Consider the following 17,672-nt stretch of genomic DNA (forward strand, 5'->3'; position numbering starts at 1 on the left):
TATGTCCCCTCTCATCCCACCTTACATGCTTGTAAGTTAAGGACAAAAAGAACTAAGTGAACTGTGATGGGCAAATGTGAGAGAGAATAATTTGCATGAAAATAAGGCTATGCTGCTGTAGAATGTTCCAACAGCGACAGACATAAAAACACCAACTTTTATATGCCTGTGTGTAATTTGTTACTTCCTGTTTCAAAGATCAACATTATCAATAAAGGTACGGGCATTTTTTAACTTAGACATTTTAGAACGTCTCTGTGTATTTTAGCAGATTCCAACATTTGATTTTACAAATTCATAATTTTGATCACAAATTCAGAATTTTACATCAAATTCATATGGCGCGTAATGCAACTTTTCAGCAAAAACAAAAGGTATGCACGCCAAATGCGCATATGCGTTGCGCTACATTCATGTGTGAAAAACGACTATTATTTCCAACAGTCTATGTAGTTCTTGGACTACATGTACAATGTCAGGCCTATCATGAGTATATTCTACTATTTATAGAAAAGTTATTGAACAGAGATACTTTTTGCAACACAAAGAAAAAATTGTTTTGTTTTGTTTTTCTATTTTGCTGTTTCCTTACACAACAGCTCCCAATTCTAGAATGTGGCTTCAGTACCTGGCCAGTACATTACATTTAGAATAAGATATGTTCTAAAGGATAGTCAACCAATTTAATAAAATCTGGCAACCATTTGTGTCATTTCTTGCACAGAAGAATATTGACACACAACACAAACCTATCTACACTCTAACCCATCCATTTTAATGAAATAATTATGAGTAAGTAAGGGATAGAGGACAAAAGTTAGAAGGTTTAGAAACATGAGACTTCACAAAATAATTATTGCACTGAACTGCTCCCTATGTACTGTAGTCGCCTTCTGCACTTTACTTATGTATTTATTTATTTTTATTAACTTTTTCCCCATTATTTATTTTTCTGATGTTTTTATAAACATGCCCGTCCATATTGTTTGTATAATACTCAAATGTTCTGTTTTGATATGTACATTTGGAAAAAATGAGCTTGGATATGGCAACATAATCTCTACCCATTTTTTGATGGCTCAATAAAGATATTTTATTAAACAGGAAAAAAAAGAAAGCGGAAACTTTCTGCCAAATTCGGAAGGGTTGGGAGGGGTGTTTTAGTTTCATCAAAAACCATACTTGTACATGTGGCTGATTGAGACCCCATGCCTGAGTCACCTCTGCATAAACCAGTAAATGGCAGTAGAAACAAATATTATCCACAACTAGCCCACAATTGTGATTCTCTGGCAACAACCAGGGATAAAATCCCATTAAGTGGTGGGGGATGAATTAGGTGATTTGTTTTATAGTCTGCTTATCGGGAAAAACTTAAAACCAGCAGGAGGACCCATATATTTTGATTAGAATGTTAAGAGATTGCTGAGGAATTTAGGTGTCAGTCCATAGAAGGCAAAAGTATGCAGGTATAGCAAATAATTTATAAACTTAACAGGATGCTAGAGGAGTTGAACACAGAAAGGTTTCTACCTCCAATGGGATCCCACCACCAGTCACATCCTCCCATTTCCACCCCTTTCCGTAGAGACTGTTCCCTCCGCAACTTCCTGGTTAACTCATACCTTCCCCAGCAACTGCAAGAGATGCAACACCTCGAGGATGATTGGGAAACTTTCCTCCTGATTATTTCATTCTGTAACTGGACTTGCTTGTATTGCATGGTACCATGTTTGCTGTAATACTGGGGAGAGAAAGAATATTCATTTTTTATTCTGTACTTTTGTTGTCTTGACACAATTTTTGCATGAAAAAAATACAGCAAATATGTTAATACCATGCTATGCTATTGTGTTTTAAACAGATTCAAGCCCTTAAATCATTCACCAAAGCCGATTTGGTACATTGGTTCACAAAGCACCAGGGGCAGAAGAGTAAAAAACTTAGTATTCATGTAAGTACAGCCTACCGAAGTTTATCCTTAACATTAAATAACTTCTTGGATATTTCCCTCATATGAAGGTCTGCCATGAAATTGTTTTGTATGAGATGCAAAACATATTTAGAAATATTTTTGATACTGTAAATGTTTTAAACCCACTTACCTAATAATTTAGTGGTTTCCCTGCTATTCCCACTAGAGGAATCCCAAATTTAATTCATGGAAATCTCGTCCCTTGCTATCTTTTTTTTCCAGTATTCTATGTGAATTGTTAATTAATGATTTAGGATGAAATTCATGTTTGTTTTTAGTCTAATCAGTGGTAAGAGCATTTTCTGCGACATTCTGGACCTCTGCCATTATAATTATCTTTCATGAATCAATAATGGGTAGATTGTGCTTCTCCTATCCCAAGTTCCCCCATGCCTGAACTGACCTAATCTGTACGCAGAGGGTCTACTTTGTCCAATACAGCATGGTTTAGATGTGATAGGGATTTCAGCAGTGCAATTAAAAGGTCTTGCATCCTCTGCATCTAACCTCAATGCTCCTGTGAGCTGATTGTCAGAGACATTTAACAACTATTTATATTTAAGTAAATGGGGTTTTCCCTTTCCCCTCCCAATCAATTTAACATACTCATTAAACACCTTAGCTCTGACCTCTGCTTTCAAAAAGATCTGATTCACAGGACATATTCAAGATGCTAAATGAATGCTTTATGTTGGTGTTTACCAAGGAAGATAATGCCATTGGAATCCCAGCAATGAACCGTGTTTGTATCAGATAGAGGTTTGTAATATCTTGAAGAGTCTGATGGCTAAAATGAGTAAGAATGAGATTTTAGAAAGCTGAGCTCAATAGTTAAATAACCACATCTTTATCTATTTATTTGCTGAAGGAAGAATGGAAATTGCAGACATATTGCCATAATCTTTCAAACATTATTATGGATTCATAACAGGCTCACTAATAAAAGACAGAATTGCAGTCGCAAGACAATATTCAGGCTCGAGGTCTGTGACCATTGAAGTTCTGCCAGGATCCATGCTGGATTCTTTGTTTGTGATATTGATAAATAATTTGGGCTGTGAACTTAGATTGGTTAGTTAGTAAGTTTGCAGATGGACACCAAGATAGATGGGGTTGCAGAATGAAGGTGAGGAGGAAAATAATGCAGTGATAGGATGAAAATGTTTTCATGCAGTTATTAGTTAGAATCTGAAAAAGAAAAAAACTGCTGGGCTCTTGACAGGGAAACAATCCTAGCGGGATTGCTCTTGCAGAGAGCTTGAATGGATTGAAGGGGTTGAATGGCTTTGTTTCATGCTGAAATGGTTGTGGTTCTGTTATATTTGTATTTTTTGTTGCTTATGTTTTATAGGTAATTGGATCTGGGCAACACGAACTGGATCTGGTCACCGATAGCTCCAAATATGAATATCAGTCTGAGTGTGGAGAAAAACACCAGCTGCTCTCTTTTGTAGCCATCTCGCCTCTGATGAAACCTGCAATTCCCATTAACAACATCGCTGCTTTCACATCAAATCTAAAGCTTTATCCCTACCATAAAGTTTTGAAATGACATTCGTCAGTAGGAAATGACCCACAATAACATATAGTGTGTTGCTAAGAATGTGCATTTACATGTAAAATTAAAACCTGATTAATGCTTCTGCTTTGAAATAGGCATTCCACCATAAACTGGTAGTATTTCCAACATAAGTATGCTAATATAACTATGAGAGTGTATTTTAAGATTTGTGCTTTTATTGAGCATCCAATAATGATGCAGTTGCATCAGAATTCATTGAGCCACAAATAGAGGTAACTATTTAAATTATAACATACTTTGGTTTGCCATTACTTCACTTTTTGGGGAAAATGTCACCAGTTTGGCAAGGGATTCTTTTGAGAGGAGGTATAACAAAAACTCCATCCACAAACCTGCCTATTTAGAACACACCAGTTCTGCATGAGAAGTAATCATTAGTTTGTTGAGCCATGGTTAAATCTCCAATTGATTGGTGTTCTTAAAAAACAAATTGATATTTGTGCAAAGAATAAAAACCTAATCCTTAATTAAAGCTGTGAGTGAATTGTCTTGTACCTGTATTGTTTGTTTTAATGCTTTATAGGTTTGGTGAGGAGTTAGAACATTTTAAATTTCCTGTAAATTACTGATTCTGTAATCAGAATAAATACAATCCACACATTTAATTCAAAATCATTTATATTTTAGAATACTGAGATGATAAAAATAGATTGTTTTGGGGATTTTTTGCCGGAGATGGACGTAGTGAAGATCTTATTCATCATTTTAATCAGTGATATTGGATTTTGACTTTATTGGGGGGCTCGTTCTGAATTTAAACTCCATCAGAAACAAATCTTTCATCCCACCAGCTGCTTTTCTCACTGTTATCTGACATTGAAAGTTCTGTTGGGTTTTGCATTGTGGTTCTATTTGCTGATGCCAAGAAGCTTAATTAGTTAAAGCGAAAAAAGGTGCTAGAATTTCTGTGAAGAGAAATTTGGCAATCAGCATTGATTCTAGTTTCTGAAAAAAACTGATACAGAAAATCTGTGTGGTTTTCTCATGCATTTACATAATAAAATATATTGGGTGTTGATTTTAATATATACCAAACTATTGATTTTTTTTGCAAAAAAACTGCTGGTAGAATTCTGGGTCAGCATTGGTGGAAGCAAAAGGAATGTGTGGATATCTCAGAATTAAACCCTGCAATCGTAGGATGAGTTATGTAGAAAGATGGCCAGTATCTAGAAGTGCAGGGGTTAGGTGGGACAAGTGCTAGTGCATGATAATCAGATGAAGAGGGAGGGATGAATGATGGGCAGGCAGAGGGGTAGAAAAGGTGGATTAGTGAAAGTGGGAAAAGAACACTCAGTAGTTAACTGAAATTGCAAAATTCAATGTTCATGTTACTGTATTGCAAGATACCCAAATGGAATATTAGGTGTTATTTTATTGTTCAGTTTCTTTTGGCTTGAATTGATTATTCATGACTGAGAATGTAAGCTGCTGGGCTATCATATTGGAAACGTGCTTAGAAAGAATTTTTTTTTCTCCCACAAACTATATGAATTTAGTATTATAAAGTTTGAGCCAAGAAATCTACATTCTATTTAACAGATCACTGAATACTTCAGTAGCATGGGGATGGGATTGAATGGTCAATTATAAACTTAACTGGCCTCCTTTACAGATGAGTTAATCATTAATTGATCATCTTTAGTTTGGATAACAACTACAAGACTACTGCAAAGCTACTACAAGCAAAATTACTGGTATCACAAAATGCTGGAGTAACTCAGTGGGTCAGGCAGCATCTCAGGAGAGAAGGAATGGGTGACATTTCGGGTCGAGACCCTTCTTCAGACTGACAAAATTACTGATCACATTCTCATCCTAATAATTAATATAGATGACAAACTGCAATGGACCCAGCCTTGCTGTTTTAAAAAGCAATATTAAAAACATTTGAGACACACTACTTGTCACAGGCCTCCAGTCCAAAAAACACTTTCCACCATCTCCAATTCTGTAACCTCTTCCTATATCCCATGCGGTCTAACCTTCCAGAGAAGCCTACTGGATGGAATGTTATCAAAGGCCTTGTCTGGTTCATGTAGACAGCTTCCATGACCTTGGCCTCATCATCTTTCTTGGTTATCTTTTCATAAAACTCAAGTTTAGGAGAGATAATCATTCGCACACAACTATCCCCTTTCTAAATGAATGTGCACCTTCCAGCAGCCTCTCCCGTAACTTTCCTATCGCTGATGTCAAGCTTACTGGTCGATAGTTCCCAAGTTTTTCTTTGCAGCCCTCCTTAAAAGAGGCACAGCATTAGCCACCTTCCAGGTCTTAAAGCACCTCACCTTAAAAGCATCCCACTTTCCAGATGTCCCTTTGCCCGTCAACAATCTACTTCAATCAGCTTTTGCAAGTTCCTGTCTGATACCAGTTTTAGAACTTTAAAATTGTTATGGCGGTTCACAAGTTGAAGCTAATAGAACTGTGGTACACATCCCGCAAGAGTTGAACAAAAAAAAACATTGTTTACCTTATCGTGCCATCACACTCCCCTCAGCTCCATGCCGAAGTCTTATGAGCCAAAGGCTCAGTACTTGCCCTCAAACATATAGAAACAAAAAAATAGGTGCAGGAATAGGTCATTCGGCCTTTCTAACCGGCACCGCCAGTCAATATGATCATGGTTGATCTTCTAAAATCAATACCCCGTTCCTGCTTTTTCCCTATATCCCTTGATTCCTTTAGCCCTAATAGCAAAATCTAACTCTTGAAAACACTGCACTTGCAGCTTAACACGGCCTCTCCCAAACCTACTGCTCCGCTAGTGCCTGCCTTCCTTTTATACACCACCAAGAGTAATTATTCTGGGATGCTAATTATGACAGCACATCAACATAATTAGAAAGGGAGCATAAGAAAAACTACATTTTGCCAAGTGCTAATAATTCTTACTATTTTTAATGAATAATCACATACAAATTGATCTTAACTGTTCTAATAAAACGAGAGAACTATTAATTCGGGGTTTGCTTCCACGAGCTAATAATTATTGCCTTGTTCTTGAGAATGTGGTGGTAAGACATTTGCTTCAGCTGCTACAGTCTAAATACAATATCTCCAGAACAATTCAAAAATTCTGAAAATTAGGAGGCATGTAAAACTTACAACGGTCTTTCCGAGCATCTTGCCTCTGTGGCAGTAATTTTGGTGATAGTTGGTTTTAAGAGACCACCAAAATCTAAAATTTAAACAAATTGCTGATAGAGATAACTATGATCAGATAAGCTTTAGCTTGAAGCACCTTAAAGCTTTTGGAATTGAAACGTGAAATGGACCATTTCTATAAAATTGAGAACAGTCTGCGATGCACATTAACAAAGAAACATTAATTTTGGCCATCTAGGTTTTGCCAGTGAAGTGTATTTTGCCAAAACCATAAAACAGTGAGAAGGCTAAAATATCAACAAGTAGAAAATAGGGATCCAAATGTATAATGATGAGCAGGCAGACATTCAGAAAGCAGTATTCAATGAGTGCACATAGTTATCCTGCCAAATATTTTACATTTTCAAATTGTTGACATTAAAAATTATAAAGTTTTCAGATTAATTTTAATCAACTAAAACAATGTAATGCTTTTCCTTTCCCTACACCCCAAATAAGTTTTTCTTCAACAGTTCAATGTTGCCAGTTATTTTAGGTGAAAATGAGTTGTGTTTGCATTCAGATAGCGCAGTACAAATTTACTTATGCAAATTCATCATGAGCACTGCAAAATGTATATTGTGAAGGTTTATTATGTAGTTACAATAAACAGAATGAAAACTAGCTGCAAACATTCATTCTTGGAATAAAATTATATACAGATTTCAATCAAATGTAACACTCTGAAATTAACAAGAAGGCCTCAAAGTGTGTTAAATTCTAAAGCAAAGTCATTGGCTTAATTTTCATTTTATATCTGCGATCTATAAACATTTAACCCAGTTCACCAATAAACACGTCATATTAATGAAATTCTCCATATATATATATATATTTATATACTACATATATGTACACATATCTATGAAAAGAGGTTCAAGCAATAATGAATCATTCCAGGAGAGCCCTACATTTGTAAACGGAGGACCTAAAAACGCAATACATGAGTGATACATTTGCTATATCTGTAGATGACATCACAGACAGTGCACTTAGAATAGGTTGTACAGATAGCCAAGATCTATTTCTCGGGCTGTGTTTTTGAGATTTTCAGAGAAGACACAAATTTGGCAGATGAAATTGTATACTTGGAGAATTGCAACAAACATTATAAATTTCTGATGTGGAGCAGGAGCAAACATTCCAAGTCATTGTACAGCACTAAAAAGGAAGAACATTTTCACAACTCGCAGGATGTTAATTGTTCCACCACATCTTTTTGAAGTCCAATTTCCCTGAGAAACGAACCACTTAAAATTTACCGGATGAAATCTAAACAATGCATTTCTTAAATGAATGCATTTAAGTAACCACAAAGCAATAGTGTTTTATTAAATATTATGAATCTTGATACAAAATTTTCTGTTAGGTAAAAGAATGTCTTTTTCAATTGTAGGCTTTAAATGTGTTCAGTTCAGTCATTTTTGAAGTATTATCTTAATATTTATTGCCACCCAACCTCTTTAGCAATGGATAATCGTATATCCAGCATTCTCCATCTTCGTGGAACACCTAGAGGCAAGAGATCAAATGTAATTTCCAACATAATTAGAAAAATACATTAAAAATTACACAATAACAGAGTGGTACAGTTCATAAAGCTACTGCCTCACAGCTTGTGGCTCAAGTTCCTGTCTTCTTGTGTTGTATGTGTGGAGTTTGTACATGCTCCCTATGATTATGCAGGTTTTCACGGTGCTCCAGTTGTCTCCCACATCTCAAAAACATGATGTATATTGCCCCAAATGCACAGGTTAGTGATAGAATCAATGTCAGAAGAATAAAATGGTTAGGGATTGGTATAAATGGATGTTTGACAGTTGGCGTAGACTTGATAGGCTGAAGGGAGTATTTTTGTGCTATATCTCTCCGACTACAATTTTGCAAATTGAATTCATACGGTGCCACTAATTATAACTGTTGTCATCTCCTCGACATTGGGGAAGTGAAAGACAGGGTGACTGCTTTATAGAACGCTCACATTTAGTTGCAAGGCTAGTGTATAGGAGAAAGAACACCTGGTTGAGTGGTACTGTAACAACAACCTCTTGCTCAACGTCAACAAGACCACGGAACTCATTTATTTCAATAACGGGAAGTCGGGCTGGTGATAATGTAATCACAATGAAGGCTTGCAAGCTCCTCTATTTTCAGAAGCATGTTGCTGAATACTCAAATAAACCTCTGCAGTGTAGAAAGCATCCAGGTTGCATGGCCTGGTATGGCAATTCCAATGCACAGGCACACAAGAAGCTGCAGAGCAGTGGACTCAGCCTGGTCCATCATAGTCAAGGCCATCCCCATCATTGAATGCATCTACACAAGGTGCTGCTTCAAAAAGGCGGCATCTACTACCAAGAATTCCCACCATCTGGGCCACACCCTCTTTTTACCACTACTGTTGGGCAGGAGGTATGGAAGCCTGAAGTTCCACTGTATTAGGTTCTGGGGCAGCCATTTTCCTACAACCATTAGCCAATTGAACCGTCTTGCCCAATCCTAATCCGACCTCACCAAAGGAACACGACTGCCCACCTCTTGCATTAGGATGGATTCATTTTCTAATTGGGTTTTGCGCTAAGGCCCTGCTTATTTTTTTCAAAATAGTCTTTTTCATTTTGCTGTGTTGGATAATTTGTGTATAATTTATCTGCTCGTGTATTGTCGGAGTCTGCTGCTGCAAGCAAGATATTTATTATACCGGAACCTCATTTTCGTAGTTGGAGTAATACAGCCTTCAGGAGACAACAAATTATCATCAGACATTCTTGTCTTGTTTCTTTCAGTTTTTACGGTATTGAAGATTTCATCTTCCACCTCCTGTTTATACCTACTCCAAACATCTTTTTCATCAGCCCTTACTAGCTGCAATTCTGAGATACTCTTTAAGCAACACCCATTACCTAAGATAATCTCTCCTAGTCTCCAACCTATATTAAAATCATCTCGAATTTCCTTCAGCCCCTATCCACTTTCTCTGCAATTTAAAACTTTGAACAGCTCTGAAATTAGACCTGAAATGTTTCTCCACAGATGCTACCAAGGCCTGCTGAACATTTACAGCCTGATCTTAGGTAATGGGTGTTGCTTAAAGAGTATCTCAGAATCTGCAGCATTTGCTTTTAGATTTGCAAACCCATGTTCTTCCAAGTGTTAGTTAATGTTGGATTATTGCGAGTAAAAGTTTGCCTACCATTAGCAGTAGTTTGGCTGATTCAAATATATTTTTTAAAATGGGATGTGCCATTTGAAACTTCCAGTCCTCTACTGATTATTCCAGGAAAGAAAAAATAGGCCACCGTTGCAATTTCCACCTTCACTTTCCTCAACAAATTGCAGTGTTTCTCATTTGCACTGTCTCCACCTTTACCAACAATATTAACTGCACCATCATCTTTAATGGTCATAAACAACATTTCACCACCATGTTTTCCAGGTTGTACCAACACTCACACCAAATACAGAGATACCACTGAATTATGCAAAAGTGGCTGAATGTGGAAAAATGTGCTTTCATACCCGCGTCTCCCATTGAACTTCATTCGCTTTTCTCTCCCTTGCTTCAGCTCTTTGTCTTTCTTCAAGTCTGTGCTTTGCCTCTGTGGCAGCATCAATATCCTTTATTTTTAAGTTGTGCGTTACGTCCTTCCAAAGTCTGTATGAAACCACGAATGAAATTATTCTTCCAATGTTATTTGACAAGCTATCAACACTAAGAAATCATTTCACGATAGACACCTTAAAGATATAAAATATTTTTACCATTTACAAAGTCTTTTCACTGGAGAAGTGGGTGTTAAAAACAGAGCACAAAGTGGCAAGAGGGACTGAAGCTAAAAATCTTAAGAAATTCACTCCCATTATTAAAATAAATTGAATACATCCAGCGAAGAGAGCAGAAAATGATAATGAAACAGATAGATTTTTGCAAAATCTTAGGGAGTGTGCATGGTCTTTACATGTACCATGTACCAAACCCTTTGTGCCCACAGTCATGGGTTCTGTTGCAAGAACACATTTAAATAAAATAACAGGCAAGTTCTTGCTCATCTCGCCACATTTAGACGCATTACATGAAAACAATTAGTGTAATTTCTCCATTTCAGTATACTACATTGTTAATCATTATGGCCATTATGTTTTATTCTCCCACTAATATGAATTAGGTTTAGGTTTATTATTGTCACGTGTACTGAGGTACAGTGAACAGCTGTTTTACATACTATCCAATCAGTTCAAATAATACTATACATAAAAATAAATCAAGTCAAACTCAATTACAACAGTTAGAGCAAAGGGGAGATACAGGCTGCAATTTCCATTAGAGCAATTTTTATTCTTTAAGAGAAATGTAATGCCTCACTTACATTGAAGGCATTAAAACAAGATGCACACAGGTGCAGAAAGCACTCATGCTCATAACTTTAAAATAACTTTAAAATAAATCATCTAGAGCTCTTGATAGAGATGTAAATGTAGGGAAATACATTTAATTGGTGAAAAATTAGATGTCTTTTGAAGCCGTATAATACAATGAGCCTTCTGTGTACTCCAATAAATTTATAATATCCATTACAGAAAGCAAGTACAATTGTCACCCCACACCTTCCATCTCTTTTCACATTTATTCTGAATACAAAGATTACAGATCATTACCTTCTAGATTCAAAGTCATCTTGATCTTCCAGTTTTCTTACTTTCTTTTTGATAATGGGCAATTTCTTTGTATCCACAAATATGCTGCCCTCCTTCATTAGAAACACATGTCAATATTAGCTAAGCCATGAAGACATTATAACCACATTTACTGTCAGATGTTAATTTTATAATCATAAAACATGGGGTAAATGCACACCATCCTTTTTTCTTTTATCATCAGATTCCAGGCACAATTCAAAAATTTCCTCAGAGACACCCAGCACAACTTTCCTTGTAATTTAACTTGCCACTTGTACGGGATCAGCCTGATGCCACAGGTGTCCATCCAAACATGGCAGGCGTATCTTAAAAAGGTCATAATGACTTTATATAAATTTCTAATTAACATCATGTCAATAACATTGAATTCCAACAATGCTAATAATAATTAAGTTGTCTTAACTACCTAGTGAAATCAGTCAAAGGATTGTTGACAAACTGAACAATATCTTCAGTTTTTATGAGAAACATCAAAATAGCACAATTGAAAATGTATCAAAATTTGAAAAAACCCACAGGTTGGGTGTCTGAAATGAAAACACAATGTTGGAGCTACTCAGCAGGGCAGCACAGTGGTGCAGATAATAGAACTGTTATTTGCTCCAGCAACCCTGGTTCAGTACTTGCTTGCCACCAGTTCTGTCAGTGTGGAGTTTGCATGTATTTCTAGTGGGCTTCCCCAGGTGAGCCTGTTTCCTCCCAGATCCCCAAGTCATATGGGTAGCAGTCAATGGGAAGTTGATCGAAATGTGGGTAGAATGAGATGGCATTAGTGTAGGACTAGTGTAAATGGGTGCTTGAAGGTTGGCAAGGATGCACTGTTGGCATGTCAGACAGCATTTTATAGAGAGTTAACAAAACTTACCCCAGTACTCCATTTAGCATACATCACTCCATTCCATTCCCCTTCAATTGAGGTGAAGGACTTCTTGTCATTTGGAGAACTAAAATAACAAAATAAATTAATCGGTATTTTCATTGAGAGTATTGGTAATGAATAATGGCAATAAAATATATAATATAAACCTACAAGATTTCTGCAGTTACTCTGTGTTTTTTGCCTCCGTAGAAAGGCTTGGTATGAAATATAATGCTGGCATTGTATCCTGTTTTTGCGCAGGTTATGCTGCATTCGCCTCCCAGTTCCACCCATGGAACTGTTAGAATTGACCTGAGAAATAAATGAATCACAACATTTAGCATGTCTTTCAAATAATAAGCTTCTCTTAATACATACAGATTGACAATATGGAAATGTCAAGTAACATTATATTGGACAATACTTGCCTTCCATAGCCATTTGGAAAAGTGAGAATATAATGCTCATCATAATCGAGTAGAGAGACGCATCCTGTTAAAATATAAGAAACACTAATGGTGAATTAGTCAGGATTTGTAAGTGGTCATGGTGAGGAAAATATTATCAGAAAATTAAAAAAAAATATATATATATATAAAAGAAATTAACCCTACTGACTTTTCTTTACCCTAATATGAACTCAAACGAACAAAGGCAAAAGCAGCAGGCATTAAATTGTACAAAGTGAAACAAGAATGTTCAACATAAATCAGGCAAGTAGAAGTGAAAATGAATAGTTAAAAACAACTTCCAGATTCTGACATATTTAGAGTAAGCTGGATTTAAACTAGCCAATTAAAAGGAACTCAACAATTTGTTTTTCAAAAAAACTTCTGAATTTGAGAGAAAGTTGAGTTATATTTGTGAGAATAATGAAATAATGAGAATAATGAAAAATAATCCTGTATTTCCCAAACAGTTCAAGGATAAACTCATTAGCCCCAACCCAACTGGATCCAAGGTCAGTGTCAAATCTGCATCAGCCTTTACAAAAGTGGCAATCGATGTTCTACAATTGGCCTCCTTCAGAGTGAGGTCTTCCAAGGTTATCATGTAAGATAACATCCACTGCAAATATGGCAGTAATGAAACTACAGCCCAATTGTTATACCAATTGTTGTTAAAGATTCCAGTGTATCAGACTGTTCAACAAGTAAGGGAGTAAGACTCCTGTCCAATACATCACTAACAAAAATCATTAGCAGAGGAGAGCAGGGAGAAAAATGTACAGAACAGAAACTTCAATGCAGTAAATAGTGCTTGTGGCTTATTACAGTGGAAATATAGAATGTTAGTGCAGGAGGACTTTTGTGAAATAAACTCACCTTGTCCTATGTTATGCACTCCTATAGACATTCCAAGAAACTTAGATTTAGTCCAAATGTGTGCATTGAACTGGATTTTCTTTGAGAAACACTCAGCATAAAATGCAGAAACTATAACAAAGGGGGAAAACTCTAATCAATTAATGTTCTAATAGTAGAATGAAATATTAGATACAGAGAGAGATTAAGAAGTTATAACACCAAAGCAGGTCATTAAGTCCAAACTATCCAGTCTATGCTTGCATGCCTTGCAAGTAACTAGTTCCTGCTCCCAGAAAGTTTCCCATGTAGTTTCCTCAACCAAGAAAGGACAGGATCAGTATTCCCCATTGCAAATTTTAGAATACAATTCCATTCGGTACTGCCCAGCATGTTACAAAGTTATGGTGAAGCAACAAACTGCTATCAGGTACCTTGCTCCAACTATTCACAGTAGCGGCACGGTAGCGCAGCGGTAGAGTTGCTGCTTTACAGCGAATGCAGCGCCGGAGACTCAGGTTCGATCCTGACTACGGGTGCTGCACTGTAAGGAGTTTGTACGTTGTTGTTGTGTTCTTTAAAAAGATACAGTGAGTCCGACTGTGTTTTTACGTGAGTGTTTATTCAACCACACATCTGCTCCCGCCGGGCTTCTCCCTCTCTGTCGCCCTCTGATGACCCCTCTACCAAAAGACCTGTGTAGTCTTAAAGGCACATTGCAATAACACCACATCTCCCCTTTCTAGAATCAATCGGTAGACTGCGGTTGATTCACCAGACCTTAGAGGATTATTCCGCCTCTTTAGCTGGAAGGTCTGTTCCTATCTGAACTAAATTAATTCAACATAAGTACATGTAAACACATTGTCTTAGTGAAACTCTCTTTTTTTTTCACTTATAGTTCACCCTATCTGGTCTCACCACTCTTCTCCCAAACCTGGTTCTGGGAGTGGATGGCAGTTCTGGAATGTTCTCCTTTGGTGGCTCTGCTGAGCTCTGCTCTGGAATGTTCTCTTTTGGTGGTTCTGCTGAGCTCTGCTCTGGAATGCAACCCGGGAGTTGCTCTTTCATACCACCCCCACTCTGGTCCGGCAAGGGTTTCATGGGAATTAGATGGCGACGGTTTCGCCTGACCGTCCCGTGAGGTCCCTCCACGATGTAAGAGCGGGGGGCGGTGTGGCTGCCGATCACAGCTCCAGCTTCGCCTTGATCCGTGACCCACACTTCTTGTCCGGGAAAGAGACTGTCGAGACTCCGTGCACGATGCCGCAGGTTGTACTGTTGTGCATCTCTGATTCTCTTCTCCTGTTCCTTCCACGCAACTACTTCATTGTCGGGAAGAGCAGGATTCAGCAGGGCTGGAAGTGTTGGTACCGTAGTGTGAAGCCTTCTCCCCATAAGGAGTTGGGCTGGGCTGTACCCGTTTTGCAGTGGGGTCGCTCTATATGCAAGTAAAGCGAGGTAGGGATCCGCCGCTTTCTTCAGGAGACCCTTCACTGTCTTGACTGCACGTTCGGCCTCCCCGTTACTCTGAGGATATCTCGGGCTGCTTGTGACGTGGTGGAAACCATACGACTTTGCAAACGCAGCAAAGGCGGTTCCGGTAAACTGAGGCCCATTGTCTGTGACCAATGTCTCCGGAATTGATTTGAGGTGGTGGATTACATCTGCCGACTTGGTGGGGCTGAGTGGAGCGATTTCCACGTATCTCGATGCATAATCCACTACCAGCAGGTAGTTCTTGCTTCCCAGCATGAATAAGTCAGCTCCCAGCTTTTGCCATGGTCGGCCTGGGTATTGTGATGGCATCAGCGGCTCTGTGTGGTTCTGTCTCTCTTTGCTGCATGTCCGGCAGTTGAGGACCAATTCGTTCAGCTGCTGACTTAGTCCAGGCCACCACACTGACCGTCGTGCACGCTCTCTACACTTCACCACTCCCTGGTGACCTTCATGTAGTCTGGTTAGCACGTCGTTCCTCATAGTTGAGGGTATGACTAATCTGTCCCCTTTGAGTAACAGTCCGTCATTTACCGTGAGCATTGCTTGTTCTGCCCAGTACAGCCTGAGTGCCGGTTCACTGTTGCTATTCGTTGGCCATCCTTCCTGACACAGCTGCATTACCCGTGCGCACACACTGTCCCTTTTTAGCTCCGCTCTCAACTCATCCAGGTAGGCAGTGCTTGCCGGCAGGTTCTGTATTATCATGTCCACATAGATGTTTGTATTTTCAAACAACTCCTTTTCGTCAGGCGTTTCCCCCATTTTCACAGGAGCACGCGACAGCGTATCAGCTGTCCACAGACACTTTCCTGGCACATGAGAAATAGAGTAAGAATAGCGCATGAGGCGCATCCGGAAACGCTGAATCCGTGGAGGGAGAGCATCCAGTGCCTGTGACCCCAGCAGACTCAGGAGAGGCTTATGATCCGTCTCCATCTGGAAGTGTTTACCGATGAGAAAGTTGCGGAACCTTTCACAAGCCCAGGTCAGGCCCAAGGCCTCTTTCTCCACCTGCGCGTATCTCTGCTCCGTCTGTGTGAGAGATCGCGACACGTAGGCTACCGGTCTCCACTCCTCATCCCATTTTTGGAGAAGTACACTTCCCAGGCCGTAAGATGACGCGTCTGCTGAGACTTTGCATTCTCGGTTCGTGTCGTACATGGCTAGTACAGGTGGGGATACCAGTGCATTTTTCAAATCTTGAAATGCTCTTGCCTGGTCGACGCCCCACAGCCAGCAGTTCCTCTTTGACAGGCGGTCTCGCACAGCCTTGTCTCTCTCTGCTAGTTGCGGGATGAACTTCCCCAGCTGGTTAACCATTCCGAGAAAGCTCCTCAGCTCACTCACATTGGTCGGCTCCTCCATCTTCCTTACAGCCTCAGTCTTGCTCGGGTCAGGACTAATGCCACTGGAGGAGAGGACAGTCCGACTGTGTTTTTACGTGAGTGTTTATTCAACCGCACATCTGCTCCCGCCGGGCTTCTCCCTCTCTGTCGCCCTCTGATGACCCCTCTACCAAAAGACCTGTGTAGTCTTAAAGGCACATTGCAATAACACCACACCCGTGACCTGCGTGGGTTTTCTCCGAGATCTTCGGTTCCTCCCACACTCCAGACGTACAGGTATGTAGGTTAATTGGCTGGGTAAATGTAAAAATTGTCCCTAGTGGGTGTAGGATAGTGTTAATGTACGGGGATCGCTGGGCGGCACGGACTTGGAGGGCCGAAAAGGCCTGTTTCCGGCTGTATATATATGATATGATATGATATGAAAAGATTTAGCCTTTAGTGACACAGCATGGAAACAGGTCCTGTGGCTAACTGAGTCAGCGTCGACTAGCGATCATCCCATATATTAGCATTATCCAACACCCTAGGGACAATTTATAATTAACAGATGCCAATTAACCTACAAACCTGTACGTATTAGGAGTGTGGGAGAAAACCGGAGCACACGCATGCGGTCACAGGGAGAATGTACAAGCTCCTCAGATATACCTGTAGTCATGATCAAACCCAGGTCTATAGGAGCAACTCTACCGTTGTGCCACTGCGTCACCCCTTTTAGTTTTTAGTTTGCATAAAAAAGAACTAATCTTGTGAAAGTGCACTTGAGTACAATAATTTCTACATGATCCGTCATGTAATTACGTGATACTCTTCAGTCATACAGCATGAAAACAGGCCCCTCAGCCCCTGCCCATGCCTACCATTTACCTATCCAAATGTCTTTTAAATGTTATTATACTTGCCTCAACTGCTTCCTCTGGGAGCTCATTCCAGAGCACCACCCTCTGAGTGAAAAAGTTGTCCCTCAGTCTCATTAATGCACTTTAGTTCTTGATTACCCTACCCGAGGTAAACAACTCTGAGCAATCATCCTATCTATTTCCCCTCATGATCTTGTACACTTCTACAAGATAACCCCTCAGCCTCCTACACTCCAAGGAATACATTCCTAGCCTGCTTAACCTCTCCCTAAAGATCAGGCCCTCAAGTCCTGGCAATCTCCTTCTCTACACTCTTTCCAGCTTAACGACATCCTTCCTATAGCAGGGTGACCTAAACTGAACACAATACTCCATATGCGACCTCACCAATGTCT

General features: G+C 39.1%; 2 protein-coding genes across 5 annotated transcripts in view; one reads left to right on the forward strand and one right to left on the reverse strand.

Annotated features, from left to right (window-relative positions):
* Window positions 1-4,673, forward strand: part of LOC144598403 (nardilysin-like) — an 81,777-nt gene extending 77,104 nt beyond the window's left edge. The window contains exons 30-31 of the mRNA XM_078408538.1: window positions 1,865-1,954; window positions 3,327-4,673. Coding sequence (XP_078264664.1) covers window positions 1,865-1,954; window positions 3,327-3,527 — 291 coding nt within the window. The 3' untranslated portion in view covers window positions 3,528-4,673. The remainder of the gene's footprint in view (window positions 1-1,864; window positions 1,955-3,326) is intronic.
* A 1,788-nt stretch (window positions 4,674-6,461) lies between these two features.
* osbpl9 (oxysterol binding protein-like 9) overlaps window positions 6,462-17,672 on the reverse strand; it is a 126,169-nt gene continuing 114,958 nt past the window's right edge. For all 4 annotated transcript variants that reach the window (XM_078408541.1, XM_078408539.1, XM_078408542.1 and 1 more), the window contains 7 exons: window positions 13,590-13,700; window positions 12,693-12,756; window positions 12,436-12,576; window positions 12,271-12,349; window positions 11,364-11,455; window positions 10,227-10,362; window positions 6,462-8,219 (listed from right to left, as the gene is read on the reverse strand). In XM_078408541.1, the coding sequence (XP_078264667.1) occupies window positions 8,145-8,219; window positions 10,227-10,362; window positions 11,364-11,455; window positions 12,271-12,349; window positions 12,436-12,576; window positions 12,693-12,756; window positions 13,590-13,700 (698 nt within the window). In that variant the 3' untranslated portion in view covers window positions 6,462-8,144. The remainder of the gene's footprint in view (window positions 8,220-10,226; window positions 10,363-11,363; window positions 11,456-12,270; window positions 12,350-12,435; window positions 12,577-12,692; window positions 12,757-13,589; window positions 13,701-17,672) is intronic.

This window comes from Rhinoraja longicauda, chromosome 11 (genome assembly GCF_053455715.1).
Source record: "Rhinoraja longicauda isolate Sanriku21f chromosome 11, sRhiLon1.1, whole genome shotgun sequence".
Lineage (NCBI taxonomy): Eukaryota > Metazoa > Chordata > Chondrichthyes > Rajiformes > Arhynchobatidae > Rhinoraja > Rhinoraja longicauda.